Source organism: Anoplopoma fimbria, chromosome 10 (assembly GCF_027596085.1).
Source record: "Anoplopoma fimbria isolate UVic2021 breed Golden Eagle Sablefish chromosome 10, Afim_UVic_2022, whole genome shotgun sequence".
Classification (NCBI taxonomy): domain Eukaryota; kingdom Metazoa; phylum Chordata; class Actinopteri; order Perciformes; family Anoplopomatidae; genus Anoplopoma; species Anoplopoma fimbria.
Genome location: NC_072458.1, coordinates 22,064,850 through 22,086,597, shown reverse-complemented (window position 1 = coordinate 22,086,597; position 21,748 = coordinate 22,064,850). Strand labels below are relative to the sequence as shown.

The window sequence follows — 21,748 nt, the reverse complement described above, 5'->3', positions numbered from 1 at the left end:
TTGAGATACATATCAAAATAATCAAAACTTTCTCAATATTTTGACTAAATACCTAAATAATCACTTAGAATCTCAAAATAATGAAGAAATTGTTGATAGTGTGACTTAATATCTCAAATAATGAGATGCTATCTCAATTTTGTGACTTATTGTCATTATTTTGGGATAGTATTACAATGCCTTACAGGATTAATATGTAAATAGGTATTTCCATGTTAGGATGTATACTTAACAAGTTACTCATAATGATGCGTTCAGTGCGTTTGGGCATTAAATGTCAAAGAAGTTTGAAATTCTTCATGTAGGATCACAACAACATGTCATATCAGCATTCTGAAACACGTGAAACAAGTTAGCACATCTGAGAGTTTGACACCAAAATGCTATTTTCATTCTCAATAAAAATGAATTTAATAGTTTTTGACTCAAAGGCAGATTGTAGTTTTTAATTTCCTGGAGTCAGTTTGAAGTTTGTACTTCTCTGGAGGCAGAATCTGATTTGTTTGAGTTAACTGAGCAACTTTTCCTGTAACCTCTGATCTATGAGTTTTAAAACAGCGAGACACCGAAATGAATGACTGAAAGAACACTGCAGCTTTTGGAGCGTAAGAGAGCTCACATAGCCAACAGACAAATAAATTAAGTTTTGGTATATAATTAATAAAACAAAAAAAATGTTTTCTTTATTTCGAGACGACACATGATGTCCCCTCCTAGCTATTTTACTCAGACAGATCGGCTAATTTAAATAACTTAGCATTAATTTTGTTGCAAGAATGATAAGCTTCATTTTTATCAGCGTCTTCCTGTCATAGTTTGGCTTTTTGATATACTAGGAAAATAAATTATTCTTGCCAAAGATCAACTCTAATTTTGATCATTACTTAGTGTGTCATTATTTTGAAAGGAGGATATCGTTTTTTCCTTGTTTTGTTTCAACAAACAATTATTATCTCATTATTAGTGGTCAACACAATTTGTTTCTCATAGTCGCCATTTCTCACTATGTAAATATAAATCAGACAGATTAGTTATTCCAATCAAACAACAGGAAATGTTAAATTTGTCTTCGATTAAAATGTTGTTCATACAGTATTAGCACTTCCCCTCTCATTTCCTCTTTTCATTATCAGCTCAGACAGTCTTTAGGCTGCTGTTTCTTTATAGATTGCACATTTTATACGACTCTTATCTATTCTAAGGCCAGATATATACGCAGTCGCTCGGGTAAATACAGCTTTGACTGTTACATTAGTGATTTGGGCTCTAAAGCTCGATCCGCTGCTTGTCTGGTTAACAAAGTGCATCTAAATAGGTAGTAACAGATGAGATTTACAGTGTTGCACCTCCTGTGAAGCTCACTACAGACTCTTTTCATTACTCGGGGCTGGAAAGCATTACAATTCTTAACTAGCTTTAGTGAATTATAATTATATACTTTATACAAAAATCTATTTCTACGGGAATATATACTCATCTTTTTATGGTCAAAATAAAATATACATTGCACGTTACCCTACTGTAATCATGTTTAAAACAATTAAGACAACAGATTTTTGTCCACAGGTCACCGTCAAACTCATGATTTTACCAGCTTGCAATCATTTTCCCAATATAGTAAAGCAATAATCCACAAGATTTACCAACAAATATCTTTTTGCCTCTATATATTTAACTATCATAAGAATCGTAATAGAAATTAAATCAATGACGAGTTCATGAATTTTCTTTTTTTAAACAAAATTCTTAAAAAAAAATGGAATATATGTAGAACTGAACTTTATCAACTGATAATCCAAGAACAAGCTGGAAAATATAAAACAAAACCAGAGCGGCGCTACTTTAAATATAGTTGAATAAACTTGTGGATTAAAGCTTTAAACACCCCAAAAAATAACGGAGACCTGCGGCTGCTGCTAATTTCTCATCCTGAATTTAACAACCAGAGGAAACACATTCGAGGCGACGTTCGTTCACCGGGACTTCAGTACTTTGGCATCGCTGAAAAGCTCATAGTCAACAGCTGAAGGCGGAGCAGACATTTCAAAGAATCCCTTTCTTACACGTGTGATTTGAGAACACTTCTGGAAAACACCAAGAACAAATGGATAATCAAATATCACTAGATGAAACTACAAAGTTATATTGCACTAAAACACTCACTAAAACGCCTGTCCTAACTTTAAAAACAGGAATACGAGAATTTGCATCATCCCAATCGGAGTCACCTTACTCACACTGGAAACACCCGCACAAAGGCGTGCGTCCTTGTCAGCACACTCTGCCTCTAGTCTGCAGTGATGGACGTTTTACAGTGATGGACACCTGTTAGTAGCAGTCTGACGTTTTTGCCGCGTTGGTGTCGTCATGACTAGACGCACAGCTGTCTTGAAAAAGACTCAGCCTTTGAATGAATGTAGCTTAATTCCTAGGAATGTACAGTCGGTTAAATCTGCAGTGGCGTACAGCGAGAGCTTCCCTTTATCAGTGACGGGAGGGAGGATCTAAAAGAAGGAAGAAGTCTAAGGAGCCAAAGCAGAAAGCGTGACCTTTTAAAGGTTAAAGCCTATAAGTTGATTATACTGTTGTTTTCGGTAGGTCTGTTATAAAATGATGTAGTTTATATTGAAATCTCTGTGATTCTTCCTTCTTTTAAAACCCCCCTTCACCCATTAAAACTCTATCTACAGCTGCTCTACTCTCTCCTGCGCCGTGGATTTTGATTTATCTTGAAGCGGCGTGCTCTCGGTGGCGGAAGGCGGAGCTGCTGCCTCCACCACCGCCTCCACCAACGGGACCTTCTCCTTCACCGGAGAGGCGGGGAGCGTGGTGGCGGTGCTGGCGCTGGCGGGAGGGTCCTCGACGGAGGAGTTGGGAGGAGGGCTCCCGAAGCATTGGGCGATCTCGTCGAAGGTCTTGCCCCTTGTCTCCGGGACTTTGATGAAGGTGAAGATGAAAAAGAGGACGAGGAAGGCCGTGAAGATGAGGAAGACCCAAGGCCCGCACCACTCCTGAGGGGAGAAGAAAAGAGAAAAGAAGGGAGTCAGGGATTTATAGGAATACTTGATTTTACATGTTCAGAGTTATAATCCAATATGATGATGATATGATGATCTATCTATCTATCTATCTATCTATCTATCTATCTATCTATCTATCTATCTATCTATCTATCTATCTATCTATCTATCTATCTATCTATCCATCCATCCATCCATCCATCCATCCATCCATCCATCCATCCATCCATCCATCCATCCATCCATATATCTATCTTCAAAAAGTGTAAAAATCAAAAAGTTAATTATAAAAAAGAAGACTAAGAAACATAAAAGAATAGAAACCCAAACTAAACCTCAAACCAGGACAATCACGTCTCCCTTACCACCAGTTTGGGGAAGCTCATCCCAACCAGGAAGTTGGCCGTCCAGTTGCAGCAGCCGGCCACAGCCATGGCGGCCGGGCGTGGCCCCTGAGAGAAGAGCTCGGCCACAATGAACCATGGGATGGGACCGGGGCCCAGCTCAAACATAGCCACGAAAAGCATGACGGCGATGATGGCCATGTAGCTCATAACGGGAATGTGTTTCTGTTTAGATAGAGGGAGAGAGAGGAAGAGGAAAACATATTTTAATCTAATAAATACACAATTCTTGCTGACTTTAAAGGCTATTGATAACATTTGATAATGAAAATATTGATTCTACTCTGTGGTCTTTCTAACCAAATGAAAGAGTATCACCTTGTGGTTTAAAGACATAACTGCAGCACACTTGAAATGGAATGAGATGTTTTATGTATAACTTTGTTTGGAAGGAGCTGAACAGTGTAGGAGAAGATAAGAGCAAACTAAAGGAATTATTTGAGTTTTGAGATCAATGTCAAAGTCAGAATTCTGAGTTCAAAGCTTCACTAATCAGTAGTTTTATAGGAAAGTTAAAGTGACAGTTCATCCCTAAACCAATTACATACATAATCTCCTTTTACCTGGAGATATAGGCCGTAGAGATGTTTGCCTTCTCTCCAATATATTGGAACTAAATGGCACTCGGCTAATGTAGCTCAAAGCGCCCAAGAAAATACATTTAAAAAACTCAACAGCAAAGTCTCTTAAACAGACTGTGGACAAGAAGTGGAAGTAATCGTTGTGATGTCACTCAAGTTTGGCATTTTGGCCGTCGCCATCTTGTTTTTTAGCAACCAGTGAACAAAAGTGACCATATTTGGACTGCAGTAGCAACGCCGTATAGCAACCTGTCAATCACAAGGCATCCCTGCTTTATGGTCTGTTTGACTCTAAATGGAGCATCATTTACTAAATGAACATCATGCTGTAAAACAAACTACCATAAACTTTATGTTTACTGTAAATCTGTTTTTCTCATAGACTTCTATACAACCAGAGGAGTCGCCCTCTGATGGAACTCACCAGCAGGAGGGAGATGGTCATGAGCAGAGCGCTGATGGCCATTCCACCCAATCCCAGGAGGTGCAGAGTCCTTCGTCCGGCCTTCTCCACCAGGAAGAGCTGTAGGACAGAAACAGGAGGCAGTGATGCGACGCTGAACGAACGCAAACACACAAGGGGAGAAAGACAAACACGCTGATGTCACTCACGGAAACGACGGTGAAGATGACGTTGACGATGCCGGCTCCGATGGTGGCGTAGATGGGCTGCTTCACACCGGCCGACTCAAAGATGCCTGTCGAGTAGTAGAACACCTGAGGGACACGGAAAGAAAGGAAAAACATATACATTTTATAACTACATTCAAATGAACCAGAGAACAAGTAGCATATGTGTATGTATGTGTGTGTGTGTGTGTGTGTGTGTGTGTGTGTGTGTGTGTGTGTGTGTGTGTGTGTGACTCACAGCGTTGATCCCTGACAGCTGCTGGGAGAGCTGCAGCATGACGGCGATGAGGAGGGGCTGTCGGTACGCCGGCGAGCGGAAGAGCTCGAAGATGGTCACCTTCTTCTCCATGGCCATCTTAGCGCTCTCCTCCTTCATCTCCTGCATGTCTTTACTCACATCCTCGCTGCCACGCAGACGCACCAGCGCTGTCAACAGACACAAACACAAGCTGGATGTTTTAGTGACGCTTATCTGGAAATAATGATAAAAAAAACAATTTAAAAACAAGTTGCACTAACTATCTTTTTCATTGCAACCACAGCACACCATCCCCATGACTACTGAGCAAACTACATTCACTGATAAAGACCACGAAATTCAGTTGAAAGCTCCAAATAGCAACAAGAGAGTACGTAGACCTTCATCATTCGAACATGAAGGGCTGCTGTCATCACAAACAATTCTGATGCAAACGCACCTTCCACTTTAATCCATCAAAATATCTGTCAACCATTTGGAAATGATGCAGCAGCTGGTCCAAATATTGTGTTGTGTCTTTAAAGCCGTTATATGGAGGCATCTTTGTGGCCTCGTCGTTTAAAACGCTGACCGTGTGATTGCAATATCCCTGTTTTGAGTTCAGGCAGGAAACTGTTGTCCCTCATCTCTCTTTACCCTCAATTCTTCTCAGTTCTCCACTAGATAATATCCAATAAAGTTATAAAAAAAAAAGCCACTACTAGATTATGAAAACCCTTAATTTGGCACCCTCCAGTGGTAGTACAAGAGAAGACAATGTTGTAGAAAGACCATCTCCAACCCCACGAATCTGGCCCAAGGACACTGAAATGAATCGCCATTCTTCAGCAGGATTGTCTCATGTCCTACGAGCAAATACTCATTTTAAAGGTGTTTTATTCACATAACAATCCTACACAATGTGGTTTTAAAGTTGCCAAGAACTCTATACTGTATATGACTGACTATTCTGACTAAACAGCTGCTAGTGAGTCTTTTGGTTCAGCTGTTGGGAAACAAGAGGCGTATCAGATTCTTTATCTTCACAAAGAAAAGAGCAGAAAAACAAATTTAGCTGACAACAACACAAACTATGATGCAGCTCTTTACTCTTGTGTTTGTGTTTGTGTTTGATGAGAGGCGTGAAGGAGAAGTGGGTCAGTGTCTGTTGAACAGACGCCAAAACCTTCTGTCCGTTCAAGGACTCTCTGAAGCTAAAACATGATCCTGTCTCACCTGATCTCACCCTGTGTACCTGTTAAGTACCGATGTCTCCCTGTCTCTGTTTTCTTTCTTCATCCTTTGTCTTTCTCTTCTGTTTTTTATCACTTTCATCTGTTCTTTTTCTCCAAGGACACCCCTCTGTCTCTCTTTCTCCTTTATTAGTTTCATTATCATTTTTCTTCTTTTCATGCTTATATTTCTGTGTTTCACTCGCACTTCCTTCCTTCTGTTTTTGTCTCTCATGTATTTCTTTCAGGTCACAGTATTTCTTTAAAACCATAGCTGTAGCAGTAATGGTACAGTTGTAGTAATATTGACAAAAGCAGCAGTATTGCATGTTAGAAGCAGTAGAAATTGTTAAAGTTTTATCAGCAGTGGTACCAGCATTCGAAGTAGAAGAAAAAAGCAATAGTTTTAACAGAAGTATCAGCAGCTGTTAGTAGCAGTTATTGTAGTGACAGCAGTAGCATAACTGTCTGTAGTAGTATTATTTTTAGTAGTAAGAAACATAGTAGTGTTAGTAGTTGCAGTAGTAGCAGAAGTTGTGGTTTTGTAGCAGCGATAGAAGCAGTGGTTACGGTAGAATAAGCAGTGATAGTAGTAGTGATGGTAGAAGTAATGGCAGCAGTACAAGTAGATGTGTTAGTAGTTGTATCAGTAATACAGTAGCAGCAGTAGAAGTAGTAGTAGACGTGGTTTTAGTGGTGGAAGTAAAAGCAATGCAGGTAGAAGTATCGTCAGTAGAAGAAGTAGTATGATAAGTAGAAGCAGAAGTATCGTCAGTTAAATAAGTGGTTTTGTTAGTTGAAGTAATCATCAGTAGAAGTGGTAGTATAGTAAGTAAAAGCACTACTGAGTCAGTAGATGAAGTCTTATTGGAAGCAGTAGTATCGTCATAGAAGTAGTATTGTCAAGAGAAGCAATAGTATTGTCAGTAGAATAAACAGTATTTGAAGTAGAAGAAGTGTAATTGTGCATAGAAGGAGAAGTATCATCAGTAGAAGAAGTGTGTTTGTACTCAGAAGTGGAAGTATCGCAGCAGTATCAGTGTGTACCTTTGCGTGCCTTCTCCTCCTGTTTCAGGTTGATGAGGAGGAAGCGAGGGCTCTCTGGACAGAAGGGCAGCAGGATGCACTGCAGCACAGCCGGGGCCACAGTGAGGGACAGCAGCAGGGGCCACAGCTTGGCCGAGCCCAGCAGAGCCTCCAGACCAAAGACCTAAACACCAAGGGGCCACAACATCTGGATCAGAGTCACAGCAAGCTAAATAATACATAACTCTTAAAAATCTGCTGGATTACGAGGTCGTTAAATGTGAGGTGCCTGCTGACCTGAGCAATCAGGATGCCGATCACCACACCGAGCTGGTGGAGGGTGCCGAAGGCCCCACGGAGGGGCGTGGGTGACACCTCGCCCACGTACATGGGGGTCAGGCCGGTGAAGAGACCGCAGAACAGCCCGATGACCAGGCGACCGGCGATCACCATCTCATAGGAGGAGCAGATGGTGGAGAAGCCCATGAGGAGGCCGCCGATCACCGCCAGGCAGTTCACCAGGAACATGGAGCGACGCCTGAGGAGGAGGAGGAGGAGGAGGGAGGAGGAAGAGGAGGAGGAGTAAACAAAACCAACAACAGTTAGGTTTAGGCAACAAAACCAACAGTAAGTTTTCATTCACTTGCTCTGACTGCTGCTAAGTAACGTGGATGCATTTCATTTTTGTATCCACCAAGAATAACACTCCTTATTGACTTCCTGAGAGACACAAAACAGCCTTGTCATGATACAAGGCTGGGAGAGCAGCAGAGAGGTTTGTGGTTAAGGAAGATGGTTCGTGTCGAGTTCATTGATTAACTGAAGGATTTCTATTTGTGGTGTCAGGACTGATTGACCTGCCTGAGTGTATGTGAATGTCAGCTGCTTTCCTGTCTAATTAGTTCATTGACAGATATAGTGCAGTTGTACGGGGCAATGTGGGTTGATGTGGGTTCATGTGTGAGTGTGTGACCTTGAATGTCAAGATGAAGGATATCAGGAAATCTGTCTTTTATTTGTTGTTTTCTGTCAACAAATGTTTCTGTATTTTTGTTGTAGCTACATCTATTTATAGGAATACAGATAATTTTCTTTTAGCTTATTTTGCACTCTTTTGGAGAATAAGACACTAATACAAGAATCTCAAGTCTGGGCATTAAACATCTAGTGTGCAGGATTTAGCAGCATCTAGTGGTGAGGTTGCAGATTGCAACAAACTAAAACTTCTCCCGTGTGCCAAGCGTGTAGGTAGCCGTCTCAAAAATGTAAAAACACAGATGGCATATGGATTTCTGCCAATAGATCACCCTCAATGCTACACACTGGCCCTTAAGTATGGAGCTAGAGTGGAAGGCGATTAGCTTAGCTTAGCATAAAGACTTGAAGCGTAGGGAAACAGCTAGCCTGACACTAGACACACTGTATCTTGTTTGTTTAATTTGACACAAACATTGGATGGAGACCGACTTGTCGTTTCTCCCTGCTTTCAGTCCTTATGCTAAGTTAAGCTAGTCGAAAAGAAGTGTACTTTGCCCAAATGCTAAAGTAATCCTTTCAATTCTGAACTCCTTGTTGTTCTTTTAAATTTTTAGTGTGCAAACAATAGTGGGAAAGAGCCCAATGTGTGTCCACTGTGAATTTGTTAGTTGATGCTGATGGTAAACCTCAGAGGAAAATGTAAGAATGAGGGGACATTAGAGCCGAGCAGCGGGCTTAAAGACAGACACGCTCCATGAGCTCCATTAGGACTAATGGATTGTGAGAGCTCAGCTGAATCACACAGGAAATACACAGAGCCATGAAAGGAAAAACAAAACTCCCAGAGCGAAGAAAAACTGAATAATGACATTGAATATGTCCCAGAAAAACCCTGATAATTAAGATGCAAAACAGACATTTACATTACAGTCATTTAGCAGACGCTTTTATCCAAAGCGACTTACAGTCAGTAGTATATTACATATCATTCACCCATTCACACACTGATGACAGGCTACCATGCAAGGTGCCACCATCAGACTCTAACTAACATTCATGCAACATCCAGTCCACACCGATGGCAAGCCTAAGGACACATCGACTGCCGAAGCCGGGTATCGAGCCACCGACCCTCTGATTGGAGAACTACCTTACTCTCCACTACGCCACAGCCGCCCCAGACATTTCTACCTGTGACTTTTCAGACATTCATTCCCTACCTGCCAAATCGGTTTGCCATGACGCCCACGCTGAAGGAGCCCACCATGCCGCCCACACTGAAGATGGCGACGGAGACGCTCCAGACGATGGTGCAGACCCCTGGGGTGATGGGCACGCCATAACGCTCCACCCAGGTATCGTTGAAGAAGGATCGGAGTTTCTGGTGGCAAAGACAGATGAATAAAGGGATAAATCTTTCCTGTATTTAAAGGTAGAAGTGCACTGAGGTCAGCAGAGGTCGATTAGCTTAGCTTAGCTTAGCACGAGGGCTGAAAGTTGGGAGAAACAGCTTTGAATCTTCAAAATGTAGTCAGTTTTTATTTCTAGCGGTCTGTCACTTTATTCAGCTGCTAAATGAGTATCATGGTCTCAAAAAATGTCCTAACTTGAAGTTTGCTGTGGTGGCATTGTAGTAAAGCAGCAGATGAAACAGAAGTAGCGTTAGTAACAGTCCTAGTAGTACTAGTAGTACTGGCAGAATATATAAAAGTTTAAGCTGTAGAAGTATAAGTATTGAATGGAAGTGGTATAGCAATAACAGTAGTTCTATTGTATGTAGAAGCAGTAATATCGTCAATAGAAGAAGTAGTATTGTAAGTAAAGGCAGTAGCATCATCAGTAGAAGAAATAGTATCGTCAGCAGAAGAATTAGTACTATAAGTAGAAGCAGAAGTATCGTCAGTAGAAGCAGTAGTATCGTCAGTGTAAGGCGTAGTACTGCAGTAGAAGCAGTAGTATCGTCAGTATAAGAAGTAGTATCGTCAGTATAAGAAGTAGTATCGTCAGTATAAGAAGTAGTATTGTCAGAATAAGAAGTAGTATCGTCAGTATAAGACGTTGTACTGCAGTAGAAGCAGTAGTATCGTCAGTAGAAGTTGAAGTATTGTCAGAAGAAGAAGTAGTAGCGTCAATATAAGACGTAGTATCGTCAGTAGAAGCAGAATTAGGTAGGTATTTAAGCTTTATCTTTAAATATGTTTTTGTACTCCAATAATCCAATTCTAAGCTCTTTATTTTAGTGTCAGACATCTCACACCAGTTGAGTTGTTTGACTTCACATCGCATGATTTGCAAATGTTTACCTCTATAAGTACCTGCTGTTCACATCTGGAGAAGCTAAGGTGCAGACTGTGTGCAGCTGATCACCAACCTGCTCCGGAGCGTTGATGACTCCGGTGTTGTAACCAAACTGCAGAGAGCCGATGACAGCGGTGCCGAGGGAGAACAGGAGATAACCCGTTACCTGCTTCTGCTGCAGCGAGGAGAAGGAGGAGAAAATGTCAGGAAGGAGAGGAAAAGAGGCAGAATGGAGAGAGCAAACACAAAATGGAGACAGGTGTGGTGATAGAAGGAAAGATGGAGGAAGGAGGCAAAGAGAGAGAGAGAGACATAATAACAAACATGAAACCTGAGCTCATAATGAGATTTACCGTAATTGCGGCCGGAATACAGATGCAATAAAACTGTGATGCTGACGGCAGACAGGTCAGTGACGCATAAACATTAATATCAGATCATAAATGCAGCCACACGAGATTACTCATCATATTTATACTGGATAGACACATCGGCTCTTTATGTATTTCATGTAAACATCAGAGTATATTTCATGCATAAAGAGTTGAGTGAAAACTATTAAGGTAAGACGCCCCAGAAAAAACTAATTGTTTGTCAGGCACTGGTCAAATTTGAGATTTTGGTCTATTTTTGTGTCTTTTTTCCGACTTGTGGAAATCAAATATCCCCAAAACACATTTAATTGTTTATTTTACTACTTTGTCTGTATTTCGTCTGTAGATTTTGAACCTGGCTTCATCCAAAGTACAGATTTATGTTCTGGAAATATATTTAATAAGAGAATGCATGATTTACATAAGTTAACATCAAACTTGTAATACAAAAAATTGTCATTAATTGTCTTAATGTCAGTAATCGGCTGGGTAAGTGTCTTGGAGGCATCTATTAGTTTATTTTTTATTTTTACCCTATTCACCTGAAGTTTCTCCCCAAAAAACTTCTATAAAACCTACATATCAAAACTGAAATGTACTTTATGTTAGTTAGAGTCTGATGGTGGCACCTTGCATGGTAGCCTGTCATCAGTGTGTGAATGGGTGAATGATATGTAATATACTACTGACTGTAAGTCGCTTTGGATAAAAGCGTCTGCTAAGTGACTGTAATGTAATGTAATGTAATGTAATTCTTTGAGTCCCTGCACACTGCACTAAAGCAACTATTTCTCTGATTAATTGTTTTTAGTTTTTTTTCCCTCGAATATAAATCAGCTAAATGCAGATGGAATTCAATAATAAAGCCGTCCAGCAGCTCCTATTTCAGAGCCGGCCACCATAACGCCATCGATTCATCTCTACGTAATGAAATCAAGGTGAGTATCAAAGGAGTCGCTGCTGTCGTCATGACGATCAGATGTTTTAAAGTCTGACCCTCAGTGAGCATCCATAAGGTGCATTCATGTAGGAAGTAACGATGAGCTTTTGGCATTTTCTAAGTCAGCTTTTTGCACACTGACCAGAATCCATAACATAAACATGTCTTTCTTAAAATAGTTTTTCATTACTAATTTGTTTTTTTCATTTTTCTTAATTTATCATTAAAAGTACATAAAAAAGTTGGAGATGTGTCCTCGAACTACGAGACCATCTGTGCAAAAATACCAAAAGTTGTTTAACACAGCAGGGAAATAGAAAAAAAAACAGGTCAATAATCATATTATATATAGAAATAATAATAAAAATAATGAGCAAGACAGCAGGAGAACTTTCTAACTCACTAAAATAAGATCATAATAATTATGTGATCCCAGAGGGAAGTTAGGACCGTAAAATGGAAAATGATTATGAGACAGGGCATTAATGAAAAGAAATCTAACTTTTCTTGGATAAAAAGTTATGTTAATGTTAAACAGAATACATTTAAATATCTTAAGCACTTTACAATACGCCACACCTATTCACACACAAACACACACACGATTAAAGGTCTGTTTTTAAACTTGGACATATTACCACAGAAATATGACAGTTTGTTGTTCTACCCCTGTGGGAAAATGGCACTTTCTAGTAGAATTTAACAGATCATAAGCATGATTCATCACTCTTTTTGTGTGTCTGACAATCCTTTAAGCTTCCTGTTTTCAGAGAGCAGATCGAAGCTGGTGTTTAAGGTCAAACAATGTCCATACAGCTGCAGCAGAGTGGTTCCTGGTTATCAGGAACGTTTATTTACGGAGTTTCACTGGTTTGTCATTTTCAAAAAGTGGGTCCCCTTAAAAAGAAGTTTAAGGAAACAGAGATAAAGTCTTGATTACAGATCCTTCTGCTTCTTTAGCACCACGGACATTTCAGTGGATTTAACAATAAACAACACAGGGTACTATCATTAAGTAGAGTTGGAACTCTGTCAATCCTCAGTCAGATAAAGGGTTAATGAGTCAGACTAGATACTGAATACTGCATAAATATCATGTTCAATGTTCCACCTAGCCGTTCTTCTATTTTCCAAACTGCTCATCCTGTTCAAGGTCATTGGGAGACAGAGTCTATCCCAGCATGCAATGGGCCGGACACAACGGTCTATCAAAAGACATCATGATTCCTCAAACTTCAAGTGTAGTTACTGGAGGTCAATAAAGGTCAAAGATTATTGAATGCTTGATTTATCCAATAAGTTGGGTCCTAGCAGCAGAAAATAGGCCACCGTGTCTTTGCTTTCTGCTGATGTCTGTAAGTCAGTAATAAAAGGAGTTCGCTGCTGACGCGGCAGAATGTGCGGCTGTTATATGAGACGGTACGGAGACCTGGACGGGCCTCAGGTGATCCACTGCCCTTGGTACGACAACCTCACAGCGAGGTCAGATGATATTAGCATAGACTGCACTTCTCAGGATTCACTGTACAGAAGGTGGGCGTCGGCCACCGAGGACCAATCAGAGGGAGAGAGAGAGAGACAGATGGGGAAATGATTTGAAGGTCAAAATGGAATTATGTATACGAGTGATTGGAAACAGCTGAGAAGCTCAGGATGATAGCAAGTAGATGGATTTAAAAGGAAAGCACATTACCCTGGTTGTGAAAATGTCCCATTCATTTCTCCTCAAACATCCCAAAAGCTCCCTGTTTAAGCCTTGAATTGAACCAGCGAGCCGTGAGATGAGTAATGACACCTTTTAAATATGTGACAACACACCAGGAGGCGTACTGATATGTTACGATAACAAATGAGGTGGAGGAAGAAACCACATTTTGCACGTCTGACATGTTAGTTTATGCCTGAAACAAAGCTGCAGCAGGTGGATGTCAGTCACTAGTTGACATCTCCATGGTAACAGTGATAGTCTTCGCCATGTAAACATCCCAGTTGTTTGCCTTTATCTGGTAAATTAAAAACCAAGATGTTTTCCAGCCCTCAAGGTTAATTAAATCTTCTCTGTTTTGCATTTGTTCCCTGAAAACGTTCCCTGAGGATTTAGGTGACATTTACGAGCGATCAATAATCCAGGGAGGCAAACACAGACTAAAAGCTGCTACATGTATCTGAGTGTGTCTGCAAAGGGACTGTTGTCTGCTCTTGTTTTTGTGGATCTCAGTATCTAAAATAGAGACTTCTGCCTTTAAAAGGTTTACACTTTCTCTCGTGAATTAATTGATAGCATTCAGTCTGGGTCTGGGTCCAAAGATGTACGATATGCCTGGGAAATATATAAAACAATGTTGTTGAAAAGTTCCTGATTTCCTGATCTTAAAGGCTGCTTTACAGTGAAAGGATGTAATTTTCTGAATTTACCAGACTGTTCTAGCAGTTCTATTCTATTCTATTATTTTCCACTTAGTCAAAAAATCCTCATTACTGATCATTATATATCAAATGTTTTATTGTGCTAATATTGTCTGAAAGCACCAATAGTTAAATCTACAATGCCGTGTAAATATCAATATCAAGTTATCCGGTCAAAAAGTATTTTGGTATTTGATTTTCTACTTATCGCCCCGCCTTAATGCTAGGTGCTATAATTTCCTTTTTTATTTTATTCTTTATTTAACCTTTATTCAACCAGAGAAAGTCTCTTTTTCACATGTGATCTGGCCGAGGAGGCAACAAGTTACACGTCTGGTAAACGTCAAAACAAAACAACACATCAGTAAATGGAACAGAATAAAAACATATATCCACGCTTCAACAGAAGAGATTAAGTAAACACATGATACAATCATATGTATTGTAACAAGAACCATTTATGCTAGAAACCTCAGTTAACTTTAGTTTATAGAGATAAGACCAAAGGACTCTTTTTTTCCAGACTCAGTCCGCAGAGCTGTGTAATCAATTTCAAATTCTTTTGACGTAGACACTTTAACAAATTAACTTCATCATCCGTCTGAAATCATCATCATCACTTTAGTTAATTAAATTAGACGGAGAGGAAAGAGCCCTGAGAGCGTCACGAGAAATGCAGCTGATTGTGGCCTGAGAATACAGTAAACAGCATCCACGTGACAGACAGACACACACACACACACACACACACACACACACACACACACACACACACACACACACACACACACACACACACACACACTCAGCTGTATAAGTTCACCTTCCTCTTTTCTCTCTCTCTCCCTCATCGACTGTGTCCGTCTCTGTTTTTTTGTCAAGTCACAGTGACTCAGTAGAACTGAACGGTCACATGACGGCGGCCTAAAAGTCTCTGATGCGGATCGATTACATCAGTGTGTGGGCCGAATGCAATACAGCTGCTTTTTAGTGACACGTTTACATTTATGTCTACAATTTTTCAGAATCTGTGAGGTGCAATGGAGTTATAGAATATCAGTAGTTTTGTAGTATTTTGGTGACAAATCCTTTGTTCAAACAGCTCAAATCCTCTTTGATCTTATAAATGTTGACATATTTTTCATTCAGATCAATCTGTCTATCATAGATTTGATGTTTGAAGAAGAGCAGAAACAGCAACAGAAATCTAGGAATGTTTCATGAGGGATGTAGTTAAGCTCCTGACAAACTTCTCTGTCGGCCGCCTGTTGCAGCGCCCACATTTGCTGAACAGATGCTGCATTGCTATGGTAACCGGTGTCACGTTGACACAATTCCATCCTCAAATCGTGTATATGTGGCCTTTAAGCTTTCACGCACATATTTCACAAAGTCTGCACATGGAAAAACAATCTAACAACGTCGTCATCTTTCTTATTGCCTTAATAAAGCTCTCTCACTTTTGCTTTTTCCCCTCCGTCAGACCACAAGTGTCCATATGGCTCCCTTGCCTCCCTCCCTTCCTTCGTCTCCATGGCAACAGCCTGGAGGTGAGAGCTTTTTATTGACAGAGGCTGAAAGTAACCGCAGCACGACACGCATGCACACACGCACACATGCGGCAGGGTCTCACACAATAACAAAAGATACACTACAGTGTACTGCAATGGTGTACACACACACACACACACACACACACACACACACACACACACACGGTGACAACATGTGACCTACATCCAGCCAGCAGTGAGACAATCAGCTCAACTTTGGAGTGAAACAAGGATGAAGGGTAAACGCATCGAGCTGTTTTGGCCGATTCGGTCGATAACGTTTCAGGCTGGATTTTAACGTGAGGGTCGTTAATTGATGAGCTCGTCAATATTCAGCGCACGAGCCGTGAGAACAGGACGCCGAGTCAGAGCACGACAGGACGATGAATGTACGGAATACACACACACCAATACAATGACACACATTTGTGGAAATAAATTTACTACTAAACTACATTCAGAGCATGGATGGATTTCTGAACGGGTCTACCAAACCGCCTGGCCTTCACCAGCAAAATGTCACTCAAAGAGTCACGTACCAACCAGGAAGAGACTCAAAATGTCCATAAAATCCTGAAACTAATACAAAGTGACACAAAAAGACCAAAAAAACTCCAAAGAGATGCAATACAGCTGCAAAGAGACACAATGTGACCCCAAAGAGACTCAAAACGACGAAAAAACAACAACTACAGAGAAAAAGTGACTACAGAAAAACTAAACCAATGACAAAGTCACACAAAATAACAACAAAGAGACTCAAAACTACAAAGACACTCAAATCAACTGCAAAAAGGTGCAAAACAACTATGGAGAAAATACAAATACAAAGATACTAAACAACTATAAAGTGACAAAATAACAAATAAAGAGACACAAAACTACAAAGTGACACAAAAGAACCACAAAAAGACACATAAACACAACAAAAAGAGACTAAAACACATCTATAAAGTCTTGCTCCCATGTAGGAGAGATGGTGGGGTCATGTTTGTGATTTTACTTCCCACTGAATTTGACCTTAAGAAAAAAATGATGGTTTACAAACCTCAATTTTACAGCTTAAATCACTTTTAAGTCACAATTTAAGTCAATCAATGCTTAAATACTTGATTAACGATAAAATATTTCACGTAGATTTTTCAGCAAACTTTCAGAGATGTTAGTCCTGATTTTGATCAATCAATCTTAAAATATCAATCATGCACTTCAGTCTACCTCCATGTTCTGCATCATCTACTTCTTCTTGATATATTTTAACAGAAAGTTGTAATAAGATTGATATATATTTTGCAGGAGAGACCTGAGTACAGCAGAGAGAGAAAAACACACATATCCAGACAGAAAAAAGGATAAATATATACATTCACATAGACAATAAGACATGTAAAACCAGTGAAAAATCACAGACATCAATAAATAGATGTTATACTTCTTATTAGATTTTCTACAGTTCCTTTAAAGACAGAAAGGGTGTGAACGTTTGTCTGTTGCTGACTTTCAGTTGTGAAGAGGCGTCTTGTAGCTGCATTGCATTCTGGGACTATTTTCTGCAACTACAATAATAGAAACGACAGTCTAAGTCTTCTCAATAATGTATTTATCATCAAATCAAGTGCTTTTAGTGATGTTTTGCATCGGGGAATAATGTTTGCTATCGTATAGCTTTTAGAAATATTTGATTAAGATATTTTTTAATCTATCTTTGTAGAAAAAGTTCATGTTTTGAACCAATATATCTTCCAATGTTACTTTTCTTACCTAGATCCTTCTTTAAAAACAAATACAATCCTAAATCTGGGTCCGCATCCCGAGCTGCATGCTTGATTTAAAGGAAAATAAAATGATTTTTTCTCCTCTGTCTCTTGTTTTGGTCTTCATAAATATTCGTCACTTATCTGTTTCTCACATACACGCAGTTAGTAAACCAAAACTAATGAGCACACACAGGCACAACAAGTCAAAAATCAATCATGCACAATGAAAACCACCACAAACATATAGAAGGCATGATGTGTCTGGTATCTGCAGCAGTGCTCCTGGGTGACTCACAGAGTTATAACGGTACAAATATAGAGTCACGCCGCCCACGCAGCTCTCACATTATGTAGAAACTCTGCTAACACACTATGCATTATTCACACATCACAACTCCAGTGAACTCTGGAGATGAAACAGTAAAAAAAAACCATTTAATTTAAAGAAAAAAACAAGATCTGGAGCAGAAATCCAACAAAACCATCTCAAACAGAAACTATGAGAAAAGAAGACCACTTGCCTGTTCTTCCATCTTCTGATATCTTGCTGGGTATCAGAGGATTTGATACTCCAACTGATGAGGATGCAGTGAGCAGATCTTCAGGTGGTGGTTGAAAAAGAAAAACGTTGCAGGACCCGCCCGCCGGCGCTCTCAGCTGCAGCAAAAGGAACAAACCAGTTTAGGCGCTGTCCGTGGTACCAGCCCCTCATCACTCATCACCGACATCATGCATTCCACAGAGGCCATAAAGACAAGATAAGATAAGATAAGATAAGATAAGATAAGATAAGATAAGATAAGATAATCCTTTATTAGTCCTGCAGTGGGGAAATGTGCAGGCTTACAGCAGCAGAGAGTAAAGTGCACACAAGAGACATAGTATTATAAATAAGCAATAAAAACAGTAGAAAAACACAATAACTGAAATATAATATTTACAGACAGAACAAAACTATTTTAACTATTATTGCACAGTGTTTTTACTGTCATGTGGTCTGCTGGGAGCAGATGGGAGCATGCATGCAGATGATTCATTGTCAGTTCACCTCTTTATGTTTTTGGGATGTCGGTCAAACTGGAGCACACACGAGGTTGATGCACATCAAAGCAGCACAAACAAACACTGAACAATACGGTGACTCACCTGGGGCAGAGCAGAGACGACCCTGTGTGATCTGCAGCAGAGTCCTGCCTCCCTTTATGCTCGTCTCACACCGGAGCAGCTCAGCACGCAAAAACAAAAAAACGCACGCAAATGTGTTGATTATTTATCATATGTCGTTGCCCCTCCGTCCTCTCCCATCAACCTATGACAAACTGCAATGCTGGGATGCCGTGACGTGACCCCTCCCCTCCCCTCCCGCTTCTGCGTGCAGAAATGCGTGAGTCATGTGCATCATCACCGCATCCCGTGAGGAGAGGCGGCGTCCATCTCCCATTATGGCTGCTGCCTTTATCACGATTACTTGGTCGACGCATGCGCAGTAGGAGGGTCCCTAAAGGGTCCTCCACTCCCCCCCCCTCGCCTTCCCATGATGCCTCTCGCCGGCGACCTTGACAGGAGCTGCTGGGTGGTGCTGATGCTGCGGATGCTGATGCAACGCGGTGCGTCGCCGAGGCAACGGGTCAGATGATGCTCCAGTTGTAGAATTGATTACTTTTAACATTTCTTTTTTTCTTCCTAACACGAGGCGGCGGTCCATAATAATGTGAAATAAAATCCAGATGTATCAAATTATGCTCACGCTGCAGTTCTGACAGTCTTGTGATTTGCTGGTGACACAGAGGCTTTAGGTGATGTTGCATCATAGAGGGTTGTGTAGAAAGATTATGCAATCAATTTAGCATTATTATAATCTAACAGAATGGGTTTAGAGTATTTCTTTTAAGGTCAAGAATAAACATTTATTTTAGGTTTTCACAGTCCACATGGCTGATACATACTGTGAGAGCAAACTAAATCTTCTGTGAAGTTCATTTGATATAATCAATATAGTTTTTTAACCTAAAATGTGACGTTTTTTCACTTCTTAGATGCTAAACTGCATTTCATTGTCTCAATAAAGTTGAATATATTCGATTGCATTTGACTCGAAAGTGGTGGAGTTTTGAGGTGCAATTTCTTTAAAAATAATGAGTGTACTTTGTTTAAGTTGCATTGCCTGTTTATGTTTTCCCCCATATTGTAATTGTACTTAAAAAAAGCACAAAATATAACTTTTTCTTATGCAAATGGTGTCAAAGGATGGAGTGTTTTGTGTTTTGTAAATATTATGAAGCCCTCAGATGCAGCTTTGGGATTTTAAGCTGAATAAATAATAAGTAATTTGATTTACATTTTTAACTTCTCTCTTTAGCCCATGTGTTTGCCTTCTTCCGTCTCATATTTTTGTAAACAAAAAACGCAAAATGTGTCAAAATCTACTCGTTAGTTTCTTCGCTTTCTTGACAAATTTACAGACATTAACTTACATTCACATCAATATCAAGGAAACAAAACCATTAAACACTCAAATAAAAGAGTGAAAAAAGTTTGTTTCTCCGCCTCGCCGATACCTCAACTACTTTAATATTTAAAAAACAACTTTGCGTTTCGTTTGAGCTCATAAATCTATATCAGCATGTGTTTCGCATCTTGTCAGGCTGCCAGTGTGAACAAAAGTGGTCTTGACCATTTGCTGAATAAAGACAACATGAATATATAATGTCTGGCCATTTAACTAAACTGTGGAGACACGGGGCCATATTAAATGTTACACTGCTGTCACTTTTCAAAATAAAAGAAAACAGCTTTAATGCACATATTCAAAGCTCTTATTTTCTAATCTTCTTGGTATTTTATGATGTTGAGAAGAGATTCAATATCAAATACAAAGCAGGACAACTACACAACAACGTTTACATGAACATAATATCATTTATTTAGTCGCTTCTGTACAGAAAGAGCGGATGCTTCACATGAAGATACTCAGATGGAGACGGAGGAATGAGTCCGTTCAGATCTTTCCGGGGAAACTTCCCGCCTCCAGCTGCTCGTCCCATTTCTGAACCTGCATCAAGAGGGAAGCTTTTGTGCTTAAGGTAAATTAGAAATAGAATAAGAGACTTTTGTGTAGTTATGATTAATAACATCAGTTGTTAAGAGGATGGATTCGTACCCAGCTCATGGGGCAGAGGCTCTTGTAGACCCTCTGGTACCACTCACAGGGAGCCGTGTCCTGGTCTTTGGCGGACAGAGCTTTGTTGCATCTGTGGAAATCTGCAGAAAAAAACAGAGCAGAAGAAGAAAAGGGACCATTAGTCCTACACATACTTAAAGAATCAGCACTTCTTATGACTTAAATACAGTGGATATGAAGATTAAAATCCATACTTAATATTATGTCAATCATGAAAGAAACGTATTACACTTTTTGTTTTGTCTGTGTAGAGGGCAGTAGTTTCACAAAGCACTGCAGCTACTATTTTTTTTTTTTGCATCTCCAAGATTTGGATTCACTCAAAAAATGAAAGGGTTCTTCCTTCCACCAAGTTTTCCTGAAAATTGGGCCAGAAATCCCGCCGACAAACAAACGAACCGAACCCACAATCCTCCTCCTCTTTGGAGGAGGAAACGATGATGAGTTCAAGCTCCTACGGCCGCAACACGGCTTTCATTTCAATACTAGAGTACAGATGTTTTTTTACTTGAACAAATTTGAAATTATTTGGTAGATATTCAGCAGGAACATTTTTATTCTGCAGAGAAAGATACTCAAGAGTATATGAAATGAGAAGGTATAAACAAATGTTTGAGAAAATACATTTTGGGACTAAGATAAAGATATCTAGCTCGCTTTGTAAACTCAGCCCTTTATTTATCTCTTATCAGGACAAGAAGTCCAGTATGACGACAGTGGAAAGGCTCAGCACAGAAGTGCCTTTGTGTGAACACATGATAAGATAATCATGATGAAAAACAATGCAAATGAGTGAGAATGTCCACTTTCTTTCAGTTGAAGCTCTTCCATTTACACATTCAACAATATGGTGAGGTGTTAAAAGAGCTTAAGAGAAAAGCAAAGTGACTCTGAGGTAGATGTGACCTGTGTCCATCTCTACAAGTTCAGGTTGGATTAAGCATGAAAGGAAATGAAGGCGATGCCCAGTATTTGTGGGACACAAGACAACATGCAGATAAACTCTACATCTTGGGGACATGTACTGTTGTTTACCCAGGTAGTTCTGGAAACAGTTGCGGGTCTGGTTGGTGTTGGGGAAGCGGGCGTCGAACGGAGCAGTCCTGTAGTTCTTGATCTTCTCCTCCATC

General features: G+C 40.0%; 2 protein-coding genes across 2 annotated transcripts; both read right to left on the bottom strand.

Moving 5' to 3' along the window:
• Positions 1–2,684: 2,684 nt before the first annotated feature.
• On the bottom strand, positions 2,685–18,878 carry LOC129097712 (solute carrier family 2, facilitated glucose transporter member 1-like). The gene is made up of 12 exons (XM_054606618.1): positions 18,843–18,878; positions 18,584–18,662; positions 12,590–12,618; positions 10,481–10,582; positions 9,330–9,490; positions 7,429–7,669; positions 7,153–7,315; positions 4,874–5,061; positions 4,618–4,722; positions 4,430–4,528; positions 3,386–3,589; positions 2,685–3,011 (listed from the first exon to the last, which is right to left on the bottom strand). The coding sequence occupies exons 1-12, from the start codon at positions 18,876–18,878 to the stop codon at positions 2,685–2,687; spliced, it is 1,734 nt and encodes a 577-aa protein (XP_054462593.1).
• Positions 18,879–20,435: 1,557 nt separating this feature from the next.
• On the bottom strand, positions 20,436–21,747 carry LOC129096966 (cytochrome c oxidase subunit 6B1-like). Its single transcript, XM_054605644.1, has 3 exons — positions 21,654–21,747; positions 20,598–20,698; positions 20,436–20,489 (listed from the first exon to the last, which is right to left on the bottom strand). Exons 1-3 carry the CDS (start codon positions 21,745–21,747, stop codon positions 20,436–20,438), a joined length of 249 nt encoding a protein of 82 aa, XP_054461619.1.
• Position 21,748: the final 1 nt, after the last annotated feature.